General features: G+C 41.2%; 2 protein-coding genes and 1 pseudogene across 2 annotated transcripts; all 3 read left to right on the top strand.

Annotated features, from left to right (window-relative positions):
- The first annotated feature begins 3,578 nt into the window (after positions 1–3,578).
- Positions 3,579–9,853, top strand: LOC136546378 (serine carboxypeptidase 1-like). The gene is made up of 9 exons (XM_066538357.1): positions 3,579–3,619; positions 3,761–3,936; positions 4,024–4,131; positions 4,234–4,508; positions 8,690–8,947; positions 9,074–9,183; positions 9,273–9,358; positions 9,499–9,608; positions 9,692–9,853. Exons 1-9 carry the CDS (start codon positions 3,600–3,602, stop codon positions 9,851–9,853), a joined length of 1,305 nt encoding a protein of 434 aa, XP_066394454.1. The 5' UTR covers positions 3,579–3,599.
- Positions 9,854–10,820: 967 nt separating this feature from the next.
- On the top strand, positions 10,821–12,833 carry LOC136544181 (serine carboxypeptidase II-3-like). Its single transcript, XM_066536427.1, has 7 exons — positions 10,821–10,826; positions 11,329–11,397; positions 11,670–11,927; positions 12,054–12,163; positions 12,253–12,338; positions 12,479–12,588; positions 12,672–12,833. Exons 1-7 carry the CDS (start codon positions 10,821–10,823, stop codon positions 12,831–12,833), a joined length of 801 nt encoding a protein of 266 aa, XP_066392524.1.
- Positions 12,834–13,800: 967 nt separating this feature from the next.
- Positions 13,801–15,825, top strand: LOC136544180 (serine carboxypeptidase II-3-like; annotated as a pseudogene).
- Positions 15,826–22,157: the final 6,332 nt, after the last annotated feature.

The raw sequence follows: 22,157 nt of genomic DNA, 5'->3' as shown, positions 1-22,157 counted from the left end.
TGGATCTTTAGATATGGGCTTAATAGGGATGCTATCTGGACTAAGATCACAGATTACAAATACAAACCTGATAAACCTAATATATGCTGTTCTCTAGGCAGCCAGGTTTCTCCTTTTTGGAAAGGTGTAACCTGGGCACTTCAAGCAGCAAAAATGGGGATCATTTGGAAGGTTGGGGATGGCAAGATGATTTTTGGAGGACCATTGGTTCGGTAACTCCAGCTTAGCAACACAGTTCTGGCCTTTATATGTTATCTGTGAACAACAGGGGGAAACAATTAGCCAAGTATGGGATGGGGAAACTTTGATGCTTTCTTTTACTAGATCTGTATCCGAGAATCTTATGAATATGTGGTTTGATTTACTTGGTATTATGGAGGAGGTCTGTCTCAGTAATGAGGCCGATCAAATCATTTGGAGCTTCTGTTCCACGGGAAAATTTTCAGTGCAGTCACTGTATGCCGTCATTAATCACCATGGTGTGAAACATGTGTTTGCCCATGTAGTTTGGAAGCTTAAAATACCCCCAAAGGTGCAAATTTTTTTATGGTTGCTGCCCAAGAACAAATTACTTACTCGTGATAATTTGGCTAAAAGAAGGAATGTAGATGATAAGACTTGTATTTTCTGTTCTGATCCTGAGTCCATTCATCATCTGTTTTTTGACTGCTGTGTAGTAAGATTCTTTGGACTGAGCTTTCTGAGTGTTTGGGTCTCAACGGTACTTGGTCATATGAATCGATTGCCTCCTTATGGATTGCTAATAAGAAACATTTGTTAACAAATGTTATTATTGCTGCTGCTTTATGGTGTCTCTGAAAGTTGCGTAACAGTGTATGTTTTCAGAGAGTCACTTCGACAGGATTGAAGCCGCTGATGCTGTGGATCTCAAAGACGCTACGAAGCCGGAGACCAATGTTCGCTGGAGTGGTGGAGAAGTTGATGGTGGTGATACACAAGATGGAACAAAGAGCAGTGCTGCCTCCTGGAATAGGTTGGCACCAATCAAGTCCACCAACATCGGGATCTCAGCCTTTGGAGTTGGTCTACAACGCTGTGACGATTCAACCGAGTTCTGATTCGATTTTACTTGTGGACAATGTGTTTGATCCTGGAGTGGTTTAGAACCTTTTTGACGGGCGGGGGCGCCTATGCGCATATGCTGTAAATGTTGCTACAAATTGCTTTATGATCAGTAGAGAAGGGAAAACCTCCTTTTCTAAAAAAAAATGTCTAGCCTCAGAGAAGGCAACAAAAAAAAAGCTGTGTTTGTCGATCTCGAGCGAGTGAATGGCGATTTGCGAGGAAACGGATTGGCCCTTGGTCGAGCGCGTTACTGTCCGGACTGGCGAATTGCCTCTTCATGTGGTTTATAATTACTGCGTGCTTGTCCTGCACAGCACAGGGGAACTCCTCCCCCCTTTTCCTACCGTCAGCTGTCTCTTGTCTGCCCGAAAAGGGAGACGACACCTTTGCCGTGCGAAACTGCAAGTGGCGATGCACGTACTACCGCACTACAGCAACGGTACGTACGTACATGTGTAGTCTGTTCGTGCATGTGGCCGGAGGTTTCTTTCCATGTTCCGCTCGCACAAATTTGCGTGCTGGTTAAGTGATTAGGCAAGCTAGGTTTAATTTAGGCCCGCGAATATGCCTGCGCACGGTACATGGTTGAACCGCCTAATTCTGGACGCTAGCCTGACCTGACCACAAGATTACACGGTACAATCATTCAAGCCGTCGATCACTGCGTCCTTGACGCAGGACTAGCTAGAGTTCATTACGCAATTACACACGCGTTTTATATATCTATACTATAATAAGAACCTTGTGTGTAGGGCTGCACATCCTGTAATGCAAAACAATTGCACCGTCCCTGTACGGCCTACGGACGCTAGCGGGGGGGATTGGAGTGACCCACATCCACCAGCAGACAAACTGCAGTGGCCTTCAAATCAGCGGAGGAAAGCCAGCAGCGGCTTCCTATAATTGTCCTCCTTTTCACCCTCTTCCCTCTCGTCTGCGCCGGCCGGAAAGACGTACGGTGGTTGGTTTCTCGGGCGTCGCCCCTCGGCCGGCCGAAAAGGATATGCATGGCACCCCGGGTCGTTGTTGTTGCAGGGCATGTGCTGTGTGATGTGTGATTCATTTTCAGCGGAGGGCGAGGAATGTGGTTAATGCCGATCGTCTTGGCGGACAGACAGGGTTGATGCGGGATAAGACGATCAGGGCTATAGATTCTCCTCTGCAGATCCATGATATGGCCTATCACCATTTTCATATCAGCCCAGTGCTGTAGTGCTGCTGGATGCTGAGTCACTGGCGCAGTGCAGTGCAGCCACTGCTGTACCGTGAGATCTGCACTGCATGCCACTGGAGAGCACTTCTCAGGACACCATTCTCCACATTGCCACCGCCCACCGTTTTTTTTTTGACGGAAAAACAGGAGGGGTTTGCACCCCCGTCAGAAACCACAAACTCAATTGCAATTTGCAAAGCCTGAGATCCGAATGCTCCCTTGGTTCAGTTTTGCAATGGATACGAGTTCTTCTTGTATACATCAATACATGTTAGATGTTGCTCATCAAGTCATCATGATGAACAAAAAAGTTCGGTGCCTGTGGCTTGATGCGCCTTCCAAATCTGTAGCAGTACACCACAAGCGTCAGGTGTCAGCAGATCCAAGCAGGAGCAAACAAAGCGAGGGCACTGTCTCGGTCTCTCCGTGTTGGCACTTGGCAGATTGCGGATTTGGAAGGCATGCATGCAGAAACGGACTAAATTCTGGGCGTTATTTGAATAGAAGAGACAAAATAGTTGATGCGACAGGTTTGTTATGAGGTCGCGTGCATTATTGATACGGACGTCTGTTTCAGACAAACTGAGTATTTTCGTTACTTCTACGTACGTAGTACTACATGCCAGAAGATTATAGAATTAACAGAGCCGAGGCTACAAGATCCTCACCCATGCGTTGTAACACACTCCAATGCAAGCGGCTGCTAGCACATTAGCGATTTTATATTGGGCCCTGCACGTCGATACAAATACAGTTTTGCTAACCTTGGTCTCTCTAGTCTCTACATCATCGATCCGATGGTTTGGCTATATCACCTCGGCGTCGCCGGGAGAAACTCGTCGACATCCAAAGCTACATTGTTCAATGCCAATGCTGACGACTATATATGCCAGACAGCTGGGATTTTAAGCGAAGATGCTGGGAGATCCAGAAGAAACTAACGCGATTTCATCGTGCAGACGTCTAGACGCGTCGTCTGACGTAGTTGACCTCACCTCTGACATCTGAAGGGATCAGACACTGACGCTTGACGGAAGGGAGGACGTATTGCTACCTCATGGCGTTCGTACTTCGGAGAATCCAAACTCCCAAAATACAGTCGGCAAAACATGCATCTCTGCACTACTCTATTACCTTAGCATTGGCCATTATATAAACACTGTATGATCTTTACATTCCGACGGAGCGACGAGCTCGCAGAGGACTAATCTCCTGGCAAACCAAGATGGCGAGGAATCATCAGATCTCGTACTGCATTCTCCTGGCGATCCTACTCGCCGTACCGCTCACGAACGCCGCCATGGACTACCAAGCGGCGCTGCTGACGCAGTTCATCGAGTACCAGCAGGCCCAAGCTGCAAAATCAGCAACCGCAGCTGGGCCTGCCGAAAATGACCCATGGGCTGACCCCGTGAGAAGCTTCGGTGACCTGCCCACGTCCTGCGGCGACCCCAAGGGCAGCAAGGAGGCCGACAAGGTCACGGCGCTGCTGGGGCAGCAGCCGCCGCGCGTCAACTTCGAGCAGTACGCGGGGTACGTGACGGTGGACGAGGAGCACGGCCGCGCGCTCTTCTACTACTTCGTCGAGTCCCCCAATGACGCCGCCTCCAAACCCCTCGTCCTCAGGCTCAACGGAGGTAATAAGCAGAGCATGTTTTGGCATTTGATTTGGTTGCGAACTGCGATAATAAGTTGCGTTTCTTCTTGCACGCGCGCGCAAGCAGGCCCAGGGTGCTCGTCGCTGGGATGGGGCGCCATGATGGAGCTCGGCCCGTTCCGTGTCAGCCCCGACGGCAAGACGTTGAGCAGGAACAGGGACGCCTGGAACAACGGTGCGTCACCTATTTGCTAACATGTTCATGTACAAGACTTACGATATGGCCTGGTACTAGTACTACTGCTAGCTAGTTTGAGCTAGTAACGATGACTTGCAGTGGCCAACGTGATCTTCCTCGAGTCGCCGGTCGGAGTCGGGTTCTCCTACTCCAACACGTCGTCGGACTACGACGAAAGAGGTGACAGGTCGATAGCAGTGGACTCGTACATCTTCTTGCTCAACTGGCTTGAGCGGTTCCCTGAATACAAGGGCCGCGACTTCAACATCGCCGGCGAGAGCTACGCCGGCCATTACGTCCCTCAGCTGGCCTCCGTCATCGTGGCTGTTCGCCAACGCACCGGCAAGAACCCCACGAGCCTCAAGGGAATCTTCGTAAGTCCATTCCGTGCCATTGACCATGCAAAATTTAGGCAAAATTCAGCTGCAACTAATAATCTCTTTTTTCCGCGACCATGCCATTGACACGTTTTTTTATTAGAACTGCTTACATTCCTCCGGAATGGTAATCACCAAATTATCGAAATGAGGAACCACAACACCAAATACAACATTTGTATTACATCCCACTTATATGCGACCTAGCCTTACCAGACCGGAAACATGACGCAGATAGAATTTCAGAACCTATCATATAGAAGAACTGAAAGCGACCTAAGCTGCCTAAGGCGAGTCAGTACCCAAACATTTGCCTCTTCCACCACAATCGTATGCACCAGCTGTGTTGGCGTGTTGCCGAAGAGCTTTGTCTACCAAATGTCCTCGCAATCCATTCTTATATAGTCTATTATTACATCTGTATATCTATATAGTAGTGTTAAAAGGAGCACCCTTTTTGTCGTGGATTAATTAGGAAAGGAAAAAATATACCATTGGTTTTTATGATAATCTAACAGTCTATGTAGAATAACTATTTTCTTATTATTACAATATTGTTAAAGTCACCGTGTTCACCAAGAAGCCCTCTAAATTATGAGATTGTTAACAAAGGTTGTGCGGTCGTAGTCACCATTGCTTCAACTTCTTCAGCTATGCTCACTAGCTAGCCATCATGTACGCACAACGCCCACCCTAGTCATTGGCCATGACTGCCATTAGGCTTGTCTAACCCCCAACTACTTCATGGTATCAAAGGGTTGGCAACATAGTTGCCGGTGGCACGACCGACTCGAGTTGAGCTCAACGATGTTGTTAGAGGCGTGACTGAGGGATCGATCCTGGTGACATTGCTAACAGCGTGATTGACTTAGCTTGAGTTTGACGACATTGCTAGATGCATGACCGAGGGGTTGAGCCTAGTGACATTGTTAGAGGCATGACCGAGGGATCAAGCCTAGCAATGTTGTCAATGGTTTGACCAACTCGGGTTGAGACCAACGATGTTGTTAGTGGAATCACCAAGGGGTTGAGCCTGGCGACATTGTCAACAGTAGTAATGTTGTGACTGGGGGGCTCAAGCTTGGCGACGTTGTTGAGGGAAAACGTGGGATGTAGAGGGATGCTTAGCGACATTTAGGGATAGCGAGGGACATGAAGTCATCAAAGGGATGGCGAGGGACGTTTAAAGCTTGGATCCTCACTGAGAAAGTTCATGATGGAACCCGATTCGTCTAGATCGGATCTACGCGCAAAGCTTCCTGCCTCGCGCGCAACTGTCGTTGTTTTTACCATCGGCTATGATTATGCGATGCTATATGAGTAGTAGATCTTGATGGTAGCACACGAGCTATGATGTTTATATTGGTTCATGCAGAGGGTGCTTTACATCTAATGTATGAGGGTTGTATTGCTTTGCACCGTGTGCATTGAGGTGATTTAGGTTGCTAAGTGCCGTGGGTTCGTAACCATCGATAGTAATTAGTGGTTGATGTGTGGGACTTTGGTGGTTAACACTCAAGACACGAAAGGATTTTATCTTAGTTTAGGTTTTGGAGCCCTACGTCTAGTAGTGAGTTCTTTGTCTTAGAAAACCCAAAATGAGTTCTGAGGTTTTCTCTAGGTTCCTTGATCGCCAAGGGAGCACTTCTGGGCTTCGTCGTCCGTGTCTTCGTGCCGTTGGAGGCGTCATCGCTCCAGGTGTGGTCGTGGCCAAGAATGTGGAAACCTCCCATGGTAGCTTTTGCAGGTGGAAGTGTCAGGTTCAGGCTGACTGGGTGCGCGTTGTTCCTTTCGTCTCTAGCTCGCTTGCCTCCTAGCGTTCCTTGCATGCGTAGGGAGACAAAGCCTTGGGAGGCTGAAGAGTGGGTCCAGGAGCCGGGGTACAATGAGATATATCTTGATCGGTTTGTTAATTTGTTTCCTAGTCGGTTGCTACAAGGATCCCGTTAGGTCGGGGATAGTAACTAACTATGTCTTGTTTTCCAAGTTGATGGAGATACCCTATGTAGATGTATGACTTTGAGTAGTTGGCTCAACCCACCATATATCTAGGGGCTAGATATCTGATCCATAATGATACCAGGCGGTTAATATCATCGACAACCATCGACATCGACAAGGGAAATAGCTAGTTAGAACATACCGCTGCCAAGAATCATGTCTCAAATGTGATGGCGTTCATTGTGTTGACCTACGGAAGGAACATGTTCCGACACTGAGATTATGATGAACTCACAAAAAACATAATGTGCAATAGGTGCATTGTTCCCCGATGTGCATGCTTGGAAACCTTGCGAGCACTATACTAAAGGTCATTCACCTTTTTTTCTTCACTAGAAGTTGGTCACAATTAAAACAAACATAGTCACAACACGGATGATAGTAGTATGGTAGACTGGCATGTGAAGCAGGTTTCACCATAGCAGCTCATCGATGTTGGTAATGGTTCCATAGTTTGTTTAGAAATACTTAAGGCATCAATGGATGTTGGCGTGTAAGGTGGTTGGCCAGTGCTGGTTGAGGCTGCAAGCCTGCAATGGATTTATCATATCAACAACGTTGTGATGAACTCAATTATGTGTTAGGGCAAAAAGGTAACTATGACCTGAAGTGAAAGGGCACAACATGATTAAAAATTGAAATTTAGAAAAGGCCAAGGATCTAAAATTTGTGAGATACTTGGAGAATTGTCTTATTGAGGAATGGGGCAAACAAGAAGAAATGACATGCTTCCTTGATTCAGTGTCGACCAAAAAAATGGTAGGCATCGAATAGGGGTGGGGAAAAAGGAAGAGGACATGGAGACAACAACAGCTTTTAAGCCAAGAAATCGCTCAGCGATTGCTACATGGAGTTCAGGTTGAAGGATACAATAGAGCGCCTGAAAGCTATTGTTGTCTATCAAAAGCTATCTATCCACACTATATGGGCCTATTTAGTTTGATCCCAGACAAAGCTACCTGGTTCATGCATGAAGGTCTGGAGATGAGATTGTTGCCTAGTTTTGGAGCTGCTGCAACCAAACAACTCCTATTTGCATGGACCACCTTGTCTAGTTACCTTATTATAATAGTGTTAACAGAAGCCACCATACTCATTGAGAGAGGCTTTAGTAATTACCATATGAATTGAAAAAAGAAAATAACCTACATGTTTTATGATGATCTAGAGACTTAGATTAAACCTAGCATTTCATGTGTAACAAAATAAGTAATAAGTAGTAAATTCAGATAATAAGTTAAGGAAAAATAATAATTAATTTTCGTACAAGTTGGGAAGAAAAATACCTAAATAAAGAGTCCGTGTAATACAGATAATAACAAGTGACATTAGAAAATATACTTAAATAGATAACCGATACAAAATTTAATTAGTAAATACGTAAATTCAAAATTAAAATTGAAAAAAACATAGTAGCTTATGTATATTACTATAGAAAAACTGTTTTTTTTACTTTCAAGGCTAAAAAGTACCGCATTGATCCTATAGATCATGATGTAAAATGGTCTCTATCAAAAGACATAGGGAAAAATAAAAAAAATCCAATAAAGATAGACCAATTATAAAAAAAAGTTTTATTGTAGAATTCAATCTTATAAAAGATAAGGAAACTGTAGAGACATCTATGGGAGGAAATTACACGCATGCATAAGAGGTAGCCAAGCCCGACATTAAATTAGTATGCCCATATAAAACCAACGGACCGCTTCTGATCCCCATGCTTTCCTTCCCCATCACACTCCACACCTTGCCATTTCAACATATTCTCTTTTCATAGTCCTAAGTTCACCGAGTAACTCTTTCTCTATATTCTTGGCTGGAAACTCTTATCGTCACTATCGACATTGATGAAGGGAAAATAGCCAACCAAAACTGTCCAATTTCAATGGCCGTGTCTCAAATATGGTAAGTTTCCATAGAAGTGGTCAAGAAATGAAGAGGAGAGGGGGATGATAATAACTTCAAGTCAAGAAATTGTATTTTATGTAGATGGATGCAATGAGGCACCTAAAGAGATAAGATACAAATCAAAGAGGATTATTTGCAAAAACTATTTTCGAACCAAAATTCCCAAATATTATAATAAAAATAGTAATATGTGCTATTTGCATGAACCACCTTACTAATTCTACAAGCAAAGACAGTAGTTAATAGTCTCGCTTTGTGATCGGTTTTAGGTTGGCAACCCGTTGCTTGATGATTACCACAAAGACAAGGGCTCTTTTGAGTTCTTGTGGAACCATGGGGTGCTGTCCGATGAGATGTGGGCCAACATTACCGAGCACTGCAGCTTCGGCCCGTCCGATGGAATTTTGTGCAAGGAGGCGAAGTTACCGTTCAACTTCAGGAACTTTGTTGGCAACATCTACCTATACAACATTTATGCTCCAATATGCATTCATGCGCCTAACGGGACGGCCTACTCCAGTAGCTATGTAAATATAACATAACATGGGTTCTTCTGTCAATTCCCTTGGTGTTTATTGTTTGGAAAACTTATGCCCTTAAAATATCCGGTAGGCGCACTTCTGATTGATGAATTATTGATGTAAATGTGATAGTTAGCTGGCTTCGACCCGTGCATCAGCAACTACATCACGGTCTACTTCAATAGCCCTGAGGTGCAGAAGGCGATCCATGCTCGGATCAAGACACATTGGTCAAATTGCACGTATGTAGCTATAGTTGCCTAACTTTGGTCTTGTCAAACTCATATGCTTATTCTGGTTTCTGACCTAAAATCTTCTGTAATTGGTTCAGTAGATTCCTTCCAAAGGACACCCCAAAAACCATGGTGCCAACAATCTCATGGCTTGTCAACACCAGATTAAGAGTTTGGGTGTACAGGTGAGGTGACCCATCCCATCGATCTTCTGTACTTGTGCAAACAATGCAAACTCAAAAAAGGAAAGGACAAGTTAAGAATCAAGTGATTACTTTTTTTTTATCTGGTAATCATTACGGTCTTAGGGATAACTTGTTGTCGGTGGTGATATGGATTATGTGTGCCCCATTACTGCGATGAGATACTCCGTCAAGGACCTCAATCTGACTATCACAAAGCCATGGCGCCCGTGGTACACTCCCGCCAATGAGGTAACACAAGAATTCAGCTCCGAGAATGAAGATGCATGCCATAGGATCTGTATACGCTGAATTGCGATGGTTTGAACACACAGGTTGGAGGCTACATTCAACAATACGAGGGAGGATTCACGTTTGCCTCTGTGAGGGGAGCTGGTCACACGGTACCAAGTTTCCAGCCTAAGAGATCGCTGGTTCTCTTCTACTCCTTTCTCAAAGGCGTGCTTCCACCTGCTATTTCATTGTGGCATCCATGAGATCGAGGAACTTCTTCAAGTCTACAGCCTAGGAGAATACCAGTCTTACTAGATAGAAATAAATTGTACATGCGAGCGAGCCACGAGGCTTCCAACAAGTCCTCGATGACTTATTTACATTTTCAAACAAAATTCGCCGGAAGTATGGCTATTACCATTTCTTATTAAAATATACTTTCAAACTATAAGAAATCAATGGATCTTGATTCAAGCAAGTAACAAGAGAAATGTAGGTTGTTTCTGGTTCAAACTTGTCTCACTTTCATAATATTTGTATAGAAATGCACAAACATGTGCAACATCACTTAGTTTCATTTAATTTAATCCACCATGGATTATGTCTTGATATTGGGCCTTGTAGTTTTTTTTCCGATAAAGGTAGTTTCCATTGATAACAAAACATCTGTAAGGATTATATGCAAATTGACACAACAACATATTTTGGATCCATAAGCACTCTACACATATTTCAAGCAAATTTAATAAGGCGGGTCTATACATTCTTTAGAAATAAAACATCTGTTACTTAGTCATATAACTATGTGTCAGATGTATCCATTTATGAACAATGGGCAATACCGCTTTATTAGAACAATTTGAAATTTTTATGCAATGATTATACACCAAAATCTTGTTGTCATGCAAGTTTGTAAATTTTTGTAACCAGGTTTAGATATTATTACATTTATTCTATGATAATTCAATGAATAATTACAATAATAACTAAGTATGGTCATATAATTTTGCAAATTGACACAACAACATATGTTAGGTCCATAAGCACTCCATAAAAATTTCAGAAAAATTTAATAAGGCGGGTCTATACATCCTTCACAAATAGAAACATATCTCACATAGTCATATAACTATGTGTGAGATGTAAACATTCGTGAACAAAGTGCAATACCGCTATATTAAAACCATTTGAAATTTTTATGCAATGAATATACACCAAAATTATGCTGTCATGCGAGTTTGTAGATTTTCCTAACCAAGTTTAGATATTATTACATTTGAATTTCAATATATGTAACTTTAGGACCATAAATGAATTCAAGTGATTTTTTAAAAGTGTTTTTTACTTTCCAGGCTAAAAAGTACCACATTGATCCTATAGATCATGATATAAAATGGTCTCTATCAAAAGACATAGAAAAAAAATAAAAAATCTAATAAAGAAAGTTTTATTGTAGAATTCAATATTACAGTTGGATTTTTCCTATGGTGATAAAAGACAAGGAAACTGTAGAGACATCTATGGGAGGAATTATACGCATGCAGAAGAGATATCCAAGCCTTACATTAAATTCTTAGTATGACCATATACTTAAAACCAACAGACCACTTCTGATCCCCATGCTTTCCTTCCCCATCGCACTCCACACCTTGCCATTTCAACATATTCTCTTTCCACAGTCCTAAGCTCACCGAGTCACTCTTTCTCTATATTCTTGGCTGGAAACTCTTATCATCAGTATCGACATTGTTCAAGGGAAAATAGCCAACCAAAACAGTCCAATTTCAATGGCCGTGTCTCAAATATGGTAAGTTTCCATAGAAGTGGTCAAGAAATGAAGAGGAGAGGGGGATGATAATAACTTCAAGTCAAGAAATTGTATTTTATGTAGATGGATGCAATGAGGCACCTAAAGAGATAAGATACAAATCAAAGAGGATTATTTGCAAAAACTATTTTCGAACCAAAATTCCCAAATATTATAATAAAAATAGTAATATGTGCTATTTGCATGAACCACCTTACTAATTCTACAAGCAAAGACAGTAGTTAATAGTCTCGCTTTGTGATCGGTTTTAGGTTGGCAACCCGTTGCTTGATGATTACCACAAAGACAAGGGCTCTTTTGAGTTCTTGTGGAACCATGGGGTGCTGTCCGATGAGATGTGGGCCAACATTACCGAGCACTGCAGCTTTGGCCCGTCCGATGGAATTTTGTGCAAGGAGGCGAAGTTACCGTTCAACTTCAGGAACTTTGTTGGCAACATCTACCTATACAACATTTATGCTCCAATATGCATTCATGCGCCTAACGGGACGGCCTACTCCAGTAGCTATGTAAATATAACATAACATGGGTTCTTCTGTCAATTCCCTTGGTGTTTATTGTTTGGAAAACTTATGCCCTTAAAATATCCGGTAGGCGCACTTCTGATTGATGAATTATTGATGTAAATGTGATAGTTAGCTAGCTTCGACCCGTGCATCAGCAACTACATCACGGTCTACTTCAATAGCCCTGAGGTGCAGAAGGCGATCCATGCTCGGATCAAGACACATTGGTCAAATTGCACGTATGTAGCTATAGTTGCCTAACTTTGGTCTTGTCAAACTCATATGCTTATTCTGGTTTCTGACCTAAAATCTTCTGTAATTGGTTCAGTAGATTCCTTCCAAAGGACACCCCAAAAACCATGGTGCCAACAATCTCATGGCTTGTCAACACCAGATTAAGAGTTTGGGTGTACAGGTGAGGTGACCCATCCCATCGATCTTCTGTACTTGTGCAAACAATGCAAACTCAAAAAAGGAAAGGACAAGTTAAGAATCAAGTGATTACTTTTTTTTTATCTGGTAATCATTACGGTCTTAGGGATAACTTGTTGTCGGTGGTGATATGGATTATGTGTGCCCCATTACTGTGATGAGATACTCCGTCAAGGACCTCAATCTGACTGTCACAAAGCCATGGCGCCCGTGGTACACTCCCGCCAATGAGGTAACACAAGAATTCAGCTCCGAGAATGAAGATGCATGCCATAGGATCTGTATACGCTGAATTGCGATGGTTTGAACACACAGGTTGGAGGCTACATTCAACAATACGAGGGAGGATTCACGTTTGCCTCTGTGAGGGGAGCTGGTCACACGGTACCAAGTTTCCAGCCTAAGAGATCGCTGGTTCTCTTCTACTCCTTTCTCAAAGGCGTGCTTCCACCTGCTATTTCATTGTGGCATCCATGAGATCGAGGAACTTCTTCAAGTCTACAGCCTAGGAGAATACCAGTCTTACTAGATAGAAATAAATTGTACATGCGAGCGAGCCACGAGGCTTCCAACAAGTCCTCGATGACTTATTTACATTTTCAAACAAAATTCACCGGAAGTATGGCTATTACCATTTCTTATTAAAATATACTTTCAAACTATAAGAAATCAATGGATCTTGATTCAAGCAAGTAACAAGAGAAATGTAGGTTGTTTCTGGTTCAAACTTGTCTCACTTTCATAATATTTGTATAGAAATGCACAAACATGTGCAACATCACTTAGTTTCATTTAATTTAATCCACCATGGATTATGTCTTGATATTGGGCCTTGTAGTTTTTTTTCCGATAAAGGTAGTTTCCATTGATAACAAAACATCTGTAAGGATTATATGCAAATTGACACAACAACATATTTTGGATCCATAAGCACTCTACACATATTTCAAGCAAATTTAATAAGGCGGGTCTATACATTCTTTAGAAATAAAACATCTGTTACTTAGTCATATAACTATGTGTCAGATGTATCCATTTATGAACAATGGGCAATACCGCTTTATTAGAACAATTTGAAATTTTTATGCAATGATTATACACCAAAATCTTGTTGTCATGCAAGTTTGTAAATTTTTGTAACCAGGTTTAGATATTATTACATTTATTCTATGATAATTCAATGAATAATTACAATAATAACTAAGTATGGTCATATAATTTTGCAAATTGACACAACAACATATGTTAGGTCCATAAGCACTCCATAAAAATTTCAGAAAAATTTAATAAGGCGGGTCTATACATCCTTCACAAATAGAAACATATCTCACATAGTCATATAACTATGTGTGAGATGTAAACATTCGTGAACAAAGTGCAATACCGCTATATTAAAACCATTTGAAATTTTTATGCAATGAATATACACCAAAATTATGCTGTCATGCGAGTTTGTAGATTTTCCTAACCAAGTTTAGATATTATTACATTTGAATTTCAATATATGTAACTTTAGGACCATAAATGAATTCAAGTGATTTTTTAAAAGTGTTTTTTACTTTCCAGGCTAAAAAGTACCACATTGATCCTATAGATCATGATATAAAATGGTCTCTATCAAAAGACATAGAAAAAAAATAAAAAATCTAATAAAGAAAGTTTTATTGTAGAATTCAATATTACAGTTGGATTTTTCCTATGGTGATAAAAGACAAGGAAACTGTAGAGACATCTATGGGAGGAATTATACGCATGCAGAAGAGATATCCAAGCCTTACATTAAATTCTTAGTATGACCATATACTTAAAACCAACAGACCACTTCTGATCCCCATGCTTTCCTTCCCCATCGCACTCCACACCTTGCCATTTCAACATATTCTCTTTCCACAGTCCTAAGTTCACCGAGTCACTCTTTCTCTATATTCTTGGCTGGAAACTCTTATCATCAGTATCGACATTGTTCAAGGGAAAATAGCCAACCAAAACAGTCCAATTTCAATGGCCGTGTCTCAAATATGGTAAGTTTCCATAGAAGTGGTCAAGAAATGAAGAGGAGAGGGGGATGATAATAACTTCAAGTCAAGAAATTGTATTTTATGTAGATGGATGCAATGAGGCACCTAAAAAGATAAGTTACAGTCAAACAGGAATATTTGCAAAAACTATTTTTGAACCAAAATACCCAAATATTATAATATAAAATAGTAATGTGTGCTATTTGCACGAACCACCTTACTATTTCTACAAGCCGAGACAATAGTTAATTGCCTCGCTTTTTGATTGGTTTTAGGTTGGCAACCCGTTGCTTGATGATTACCACAAAGACACGGGCTCTCTTGAGTTCTTTTGGAACCATGGGGTGATGTCCGACGAGATGTGGGCCAACATTACTGAGCACTGCAGCTTCGGACCGTCCGATGGCATTTTGTGCAAGGAGGCCAAGTCACCGTTCAAATTGAAGAGGAACTTCGTTAATACCTTTGGCAACATCAACTGATACAACATTTATGCTCCAGTTTGCATCTAGACACCCAATGGGACGAGCTACTCTAGTAGCTATGTAAATATAACACAACATGGGTTCTTCTCTCAATTTCCTAGGTGTTTATTGTTCGGAAAAACTTGCTTAATAAGCCCTTAAAAATATCCAGTAGGTGCACTTCTGATGATGAATTACTGATATAACTGTGACAGGTAGCTGGCTTCGGCCCATGTATCAACAACTACATCACGGTCTACTTCAATAGCCCTGAGGCGCAGAAGGCGGTCCATGCTCGGATCAACATGCATTGGTCAAATTGCACGTAAGTAGCTGTAGCTGCCTAACTTTGGTCTTGTCAAACTCATATGCTTATTTTGGTTTCTGACATGAAATCTTCTGTAATTGGTTCAGTTTATTCCTTCTGACGGACCATCTGTCAACCATGGTGCCAACGATCTCATGGCTAGTCGACACCGGATTAAGAGTTTGGGTGTACAGGTGAGGTAACCCATCACATCAATCTTCTGTACTTGTGCAAACAATGCAAACTCAAAAAGGAAAGGACAAGTTAAGAATCAAGTGATTATTTTTTTATCTGGCAATCATTATGGTCTTATGGATAACTCGTTGTTAGTGGTGATATGGATGATGTGTGCTCCATTACTGGAACGAGGTACTCTGTCAAGGACCTCAATCTGACCATCACAAATCCATGGCACCCGTGGTACACTCCTGCCAATGAGGTAACACAAGAATTCAGCTCCGAGAATGAAGATGCATGCAATAGGATCTGTATACACTAAATTGTGACAGTTTGAACAGGTTGGAGGCTACATTCAACAATACGAGGGAGGATTCACGTTTGCATCTGTTAGGGGGGCTGGTCACATGGTGCCAAGTTTCCAGCCTAAGAGATCGCTAGTTCTCTTCTACTCCTTCATCAAAGGCGTGTTTCCACCTGCTATTTCATTGTGGCGTCTATGAGATCGAGGAACTACTTAAGTCTACAGCCAAGGAGAATACCAGTCTTACTTGATACAAATAAATTCTACACGCGAGCGAGTCACGAGGCTTCCAACAAGTCCCCGATGAGTTATTTTTATTTTTGAAACAAAATTCGCCCGAAGTATGGCTATTAACATTTCTTGCTAAAACATACTTTCAAACTACAAGAAATCAATGAATCCTGATTTCCTTATTCAAACAAGTAACAAGAGGGCCTTCTATTAAAATGTAGGTTGTTTCTAGTTCAAACTTCTCTTAATTTCATAATATCTGTAAGAAATGCACCAACTTGTGCAACATCACTTAGTTTCATTTAATTTAATCCACCATGGATTATGTCTTGCTATTTGCATTGTAGTTTTTTTTCCGATAAAGGTAGTTTGCATTGATAACAAAACATTTGTAACGATTATATGCACACGACCATGATTTAGTATGGTTTTATGATCATGATGACAACACAATCATTACGACTAATATGTGAGTATGATGCATGGAACAACTTTGATCATGATTCGAGTTGAAATAGAGAAGAGACAACAAACATTTCCTAAAGTTTTCTTACCAGATTGAATTAGTTGACAAATCATCCTATGATTCAACCAATCACCTCATCTTATTCCTCGACTCAGTCTTGACAAATTTTATCGGTGAGAAAGCTCTCTCAACCATGGCGGTCGCAATTGGAAAAGTCAAGGCTAAGACAACAAGGCAATAAACCAATTGAAAAACGAGGGTCTCTCAGTTTGAACCATCTTAATAGCAAGTTCTCCAAAGTCAATTAGCAAAACTAGAATCATTTCTCACTTCACCAATGAATGTATCAATTTGATCTCTAAGACATAAATGGTCATATGAGAAGTCAGCTTTATAAGATCTTCCAACTGCATCCCTAATGTTTGGATCCATTTGCTCAATCGGTACCCAAAGCCCAAGATCAACCACAATATCATCGGCATTAGGGGTAACGTGGGGATTATTTCGCAAACCATTTGCATTGCTAGGTGGTTCTTCTATTATTTCTAGTTCTTCGAAAACCTATGCTTCTTCTACCACGTGCTTGTGCACTAGTTGTAAAATTGGTGTTTTGGTCTTCTTCGTTGTTCTACTCTACATTACAAAAATCGACATAAGCAATGAATCGTTCAAGTAATTTCTATTTTAGAAAGGGTTCACTAAACTAGAACAAGGAATTACTAAGCTCCAAACGTGTAGCTGCGGCATGTGTCCTACGCGGTTGTGCCTGCTACCATCACCAGGCGGTGGGGGCCATGAGCTCGGGATAGTGGGGAGGTAGTGCTGGCGCTGACAGCAACAGGCAGAAGCCCGCAGCAGTGAATTAGCGAACTGCCCAGTGGCCGGTAGGCCGGGGCCGAGGGGGGGGGGGGGGGGAAGGGGGAGGGCCGACAGTCTACGAATGGAGATCACCGACTAGCAAGGGCCTCTATGGGCGGTGTGACTAGGGTTAGTATTGAGCCATTGACCATCAAGAGGATAGCTGGAGTCATGCTCCTCTTGTAAGCACACCCTACCCAAGCCAAGTTGTTGTGGTTCATTTGTGGGCGGCACGCACACTTTGCAAAAAAAAAGAGGATAGCTGGACTTCGCATCCGCAAGAGAAGCAGGGACAGGCGGATGGCCTAATGGGGAATAGGCCATGGTGAAAGGTCCTAATGGCTAGAGGGGGTGAATAGCCTATTAAAAATTTCTACAATAAAACTTAGCAAACTGATTAGACAAATATGACCCGAAGCAAGTATTGCGCTAGCCTACTAAAAATGCAAGCCACCTACCATAATTCTAGTTTCTATAGTCTCTATCCACATAATGGCTATGTCACTACACTAAGTTAGTGTGCTCTCAAAGGCTAACTAAAGAGCCACACTAACTAAACTAACAAGCTCTCACGACTGGCTACACTAAAGACTGACAACTAGTTTGTGGTAATATAAAGAGAGAGAGCAAGATGGTTATACCGCCGAGTCAAGGAATGAACCAATCAATCACAATAATAAATACCAATGAAGACCAATCACCTTAGAATCAAATGACGACACAATAATTTTTTACCGAGGTTCACTTGCTTGTCGACAAGCTAGGCCTCGTTGTGGCGATTCACTCACTTGAAGGTTCCGCACTAATTGGCATCACATGCCAAACCCTCAATAGGGTGCCACATAATCTACACAAGATAAGGATCACACAAGCCACGAGCAATCCACTAGAGTACCTTTTAGCTCTCCACCAGAGAAAGGTCAAGAACCCCTCATAATCACCATGATCGAAGCCAGAGACAATCACTAACCTCTGCTCGACGATCCTAGCTACTCCAAGCTATCTAGGTGGCGACAACCACCAAGAGTAACAAGTGAATCCCGCAGCGAAACACAAACACCAAGTGCCTCTAGACGCAATCACTCAAGCAATGCACTTGCATTCTCTCCCAATCTCACAAAGATGATGAATCAATGATGGAGATGAGTGGGAGAACTTTGGCTAAGCTCGCAAGGTTGCTATGTCAATGCAAATGGCCATGAGAGTGAGCTTGTGCCAGCCATGGGGATTAAATAGAGCCCCCCTCGAAATAGAGCCATTGGCTCTCTGCCCTTAGCTTTCATGGGGCGACCGGACGCACAGGTCACGTTGACCGGACATAGGCCCCCAGCGTCCGGTCGTGGATCTTTGTCCACATGTCCCTTGGATTCAACAACAGCCACCTGATCCCAATAGTCGATTCTCAGCACCCTCGTAGTTAAGTGATGACTAGATGCACCCAACATGGGATTGGACGCGCTAGTGCCAGCCTTGCCCGCACGCGGCAACACACGACCGGATGCGCCGATCAACTGCAGTGCCCGTGCGTCAGGTCATTTCCAGAGAGCTCCTCGATCGCCTAAACGCTGACCTGACGCATCCGATCTCCACTGACTGGACTCACCTAGAGTCAGGTCTTCTCCACGCTCACTCAAACCTCATATGTCAGCGTACATCAGCCTGATCAAACGCACTAGCGTCGAGTTAGGTCACCTTTTACCCCACGTCCGGTCATGCACCAGACAGAGGCTGAGCATGCCAAACTTTGTTTTATAATTGACCGAACGCAGCACCTCTGAGTCTGGTCACCACGTGACCTACGTCTGGTCATTGTTTCTCAGTGAAAATCACCTCCTTCACTTCACCAACTTTTCCACCCTTGCTCAAATGTGCCAACCACCAAGTGTATCACCTTATGCATGTGTGTTAGCATATTTTCACAAATATTTTCAAGGGTGTTAGCACTCCACTAGATCCTAAATGCATATGCAATGAGTTAGAGCATCTAGTGACACTTTGATAACCGCATTTTGATATGAGTTTCACCCCACTTAATAGTACAACTATCGATCATAAATGTGATCATACTCGCTAAGTGTCTCGATCACTAAACCAAAAAGCTCCTATGGAATATCACCTTTGCCATAAGCTTTTTGTTTTTCTCTTTCTTCTTTTCCAAGTCCAAGCACTTGATCATCACCATGGTCACACCATCATCATGATCATCACCATTGCTTCACCACTTGGAATATACCATATATCTTATAATCACTTTGATAAGCTAGGTTAGCACTAAGGGTTTCATCAATTCACCAAAACCAAACTAGAGCTTTCATGTGGGCCTGAGATGTCTGATCTCCTCTGTCTCTCTTCTCTCTGTGCCGAAAATCTACAACATGTGGCCCAATGTCTATGGCCAGCCAGAAAAGGAAAAAGTCCATCCCTCAACTCTAGAATCAGAAATAGTTCCTCCCTCCTCTCTCAAAACCAGACACTTGACCTCCATGGTTGTTTTCCCTTGGTGGTTTTTCTTTATTCTTTTATGTTTATTATGATTGAATCTTTGAAAAATCATATTAAATCATAGAAAAACTATAAAATGGAAAATCCAATTGTGTTGGACTCCACATGAGTATATCTATACAATGAACATTTGATATACTATGCTTTAGCACAAAGTTTTTGCTATAACTTTAGATCTATGCTTTTCTATAATTAATTCATAGTTGCGGTTTCTCTGATCTAATTATGGTGAAATTTTTATGGTGGGCTAGTCATTACATGCTAGAGCTGTAGTAAAAATTTTATGCTCATTGGATCATGTATGATTGAGCTATAGATTTATATAGGTTTATGTTTATTAACTAGTTTCAAATGAAATTAAATGTATAACTGAGTCATACATGATCCAATGAGTGTGAAATTTTTGTTGGACTCCACGTAAGTAGATCTACACAATAAACATATGATATGGTATGTTTTAGTTCAAAGTTTTTGCTGTAGCTTTAGATCTAAACTTTTCTATAATTAATGCATAGCTGTAGTTTCTATTGTCCATATATGGTAAAATTTTTACAGTGGGATACTCATTGAATGCTTGAGATGTTGCAAAAATTTCATGCTTATTAGATCATGTATGACTGAGTTATAGTTTTATCTAGATAAACCTAGATAAATCAATAGATAATATAGGTCAATATGATCCAATAGGCATGAAATTTTTTCTATAGCTCAAGCATGCAACGATTAATCTACCATAAAAATTTCACCATAATTGGACTAGAGAAATTGTAGCTATGAATTAATTAAAGAAAAACATATATCTAAAGTTACAACAAAAACTTTGTTCTAAAGCATACCATACATGTGCAATGTGTAGATATACTCATGTAGAGTCCAAGAATTGGATTTTCCATTTTATGATTTTTATGTAATTTACTGTGATTTTTCAAAGATTCAGCCAAAATTATCATAAAAGAAAAAAGAAAAACCACCAAGTGAAACAACCATGGAGGTCAAGTGATCAGTTTTGAGAGATGAAGGAGTTATTTCTAGTTTTAGAGTTGAGGGAGGAAAAGCCGACTTCCGCGATAGTTGAGGGAGGCAAAATGTTCTTTTTTCGTTAGAAAACTACCTATACTATAAGGGGGGTTTTTGGGCCGTGCCTAGAGTCATAGCAATAGTGGCCTTAGGCCCAAATCTGAGCTTGCGGAGTCCCACAACGTGATGTGTCCACTGTTCTGTGCAACTGCCCAATGACAATTTCACTGTGAATCGCGTGATTGGCTCTTGACTTTGCTTATAGGAGTACTACCTTTTAGTCTTTTCTATTTATAATTGTGGATTGATGGGTAAAGCTAGAATTTGGTCATTGTCCTAAGAAAATAGATGAACCGAACATAAGATAGTTGGTTAGTGTATCTCCAAGAATTTTCAAAATCCACTCCCAATCTTGATTTTTTGGTATAAGATAAAAAAACCGTTCTCCAACAACTCTTTATCTTAATCTAATCTTTCTACACTTGGGAGAAATCCATACAATCGTGTAGAATACCCGCCTTACCAATATAAAGGTTGAAGGATTGTAGGAAAGAAAAAGGAGTAAGGACAGGGTTTCCAATGCAAACATACAAGAGAGAAAGAAAGTATAAAAATGATTAGGGTGATTTTGAAATAATCTGATATTCTTGATGCAAAATTGTCTTCTATATTTTAGAAGCAAAATTTTTAAAAGGGTTGGAGGAGGCCAACAAATATGGTGCCAACTTTTTCTCGCCACTTAGAAAATTCATTGATTTATCAATCGTTTTCTAAAACTATTGGAGATGCTCTTATGTTCTTTATGGTGTAATCTATGCATCTGGGTCCAGTTCCTCGACTTGGCATGTGTACTTACATTTTTCTTTTTAATGTTGGTAGGTGTGCCTGTCGATAATGAGACATCTATGATGACTGTTGGTATTTATTAATGAGACTTAGAAAGTATATATATATATATATATATATATATATATATATATATATATATATATATATATATATATATATTAAGGAATTCTACAAGCACACAGATAATATACCATTGTAGCACCTCACCTATGAGTATTCCAGGTATCGTTATTTATATTTTTACCTTAGGAAAGGTCTAGCAAAGGGACATTATTGATAACTTATACTTATGATGGAGAAACCAACCATCTACTCTAAACAGGGGTAAATCAAAAGATAGGATAGTATATAAATAATAAATAAATGATAAATGAACACTCAGTACTCCTTATGATAGCAAGAGCCAGACTAAGTAGATGCAATAGAGAAACTAATTCCTAAGTCATTCTTAATTACAAGTCAAAGCATATATTGATTAGTGCAATTGTACTTAATAATCATGGCTAAAGTCTAACTTCATATGTTCACATAAGTGATATTACTAAGGAAGATCAAGAACAAAGCTTGACTTCCTTCGCAACTAGATCCTACTTGATCTACATTCGGAG

This window comes from Miscanthus floridulus, chromosome 3, assembly GCF_019320115.1.
Source record: "Miscanthus floridulus cultivar M001 chromosome 3, ASM1932011v1, whole genome shotgun sequence".
Lineage (NCBI taxonomy): Eukaryota > Viridiplantae > Streptophyta > Magnoliopsida > Poales > Poaceae > Miscanthus > Miscanthus floridulus.
This window is presented reverse-complemented; position numbering and strand designations above follow the sequence as displayed.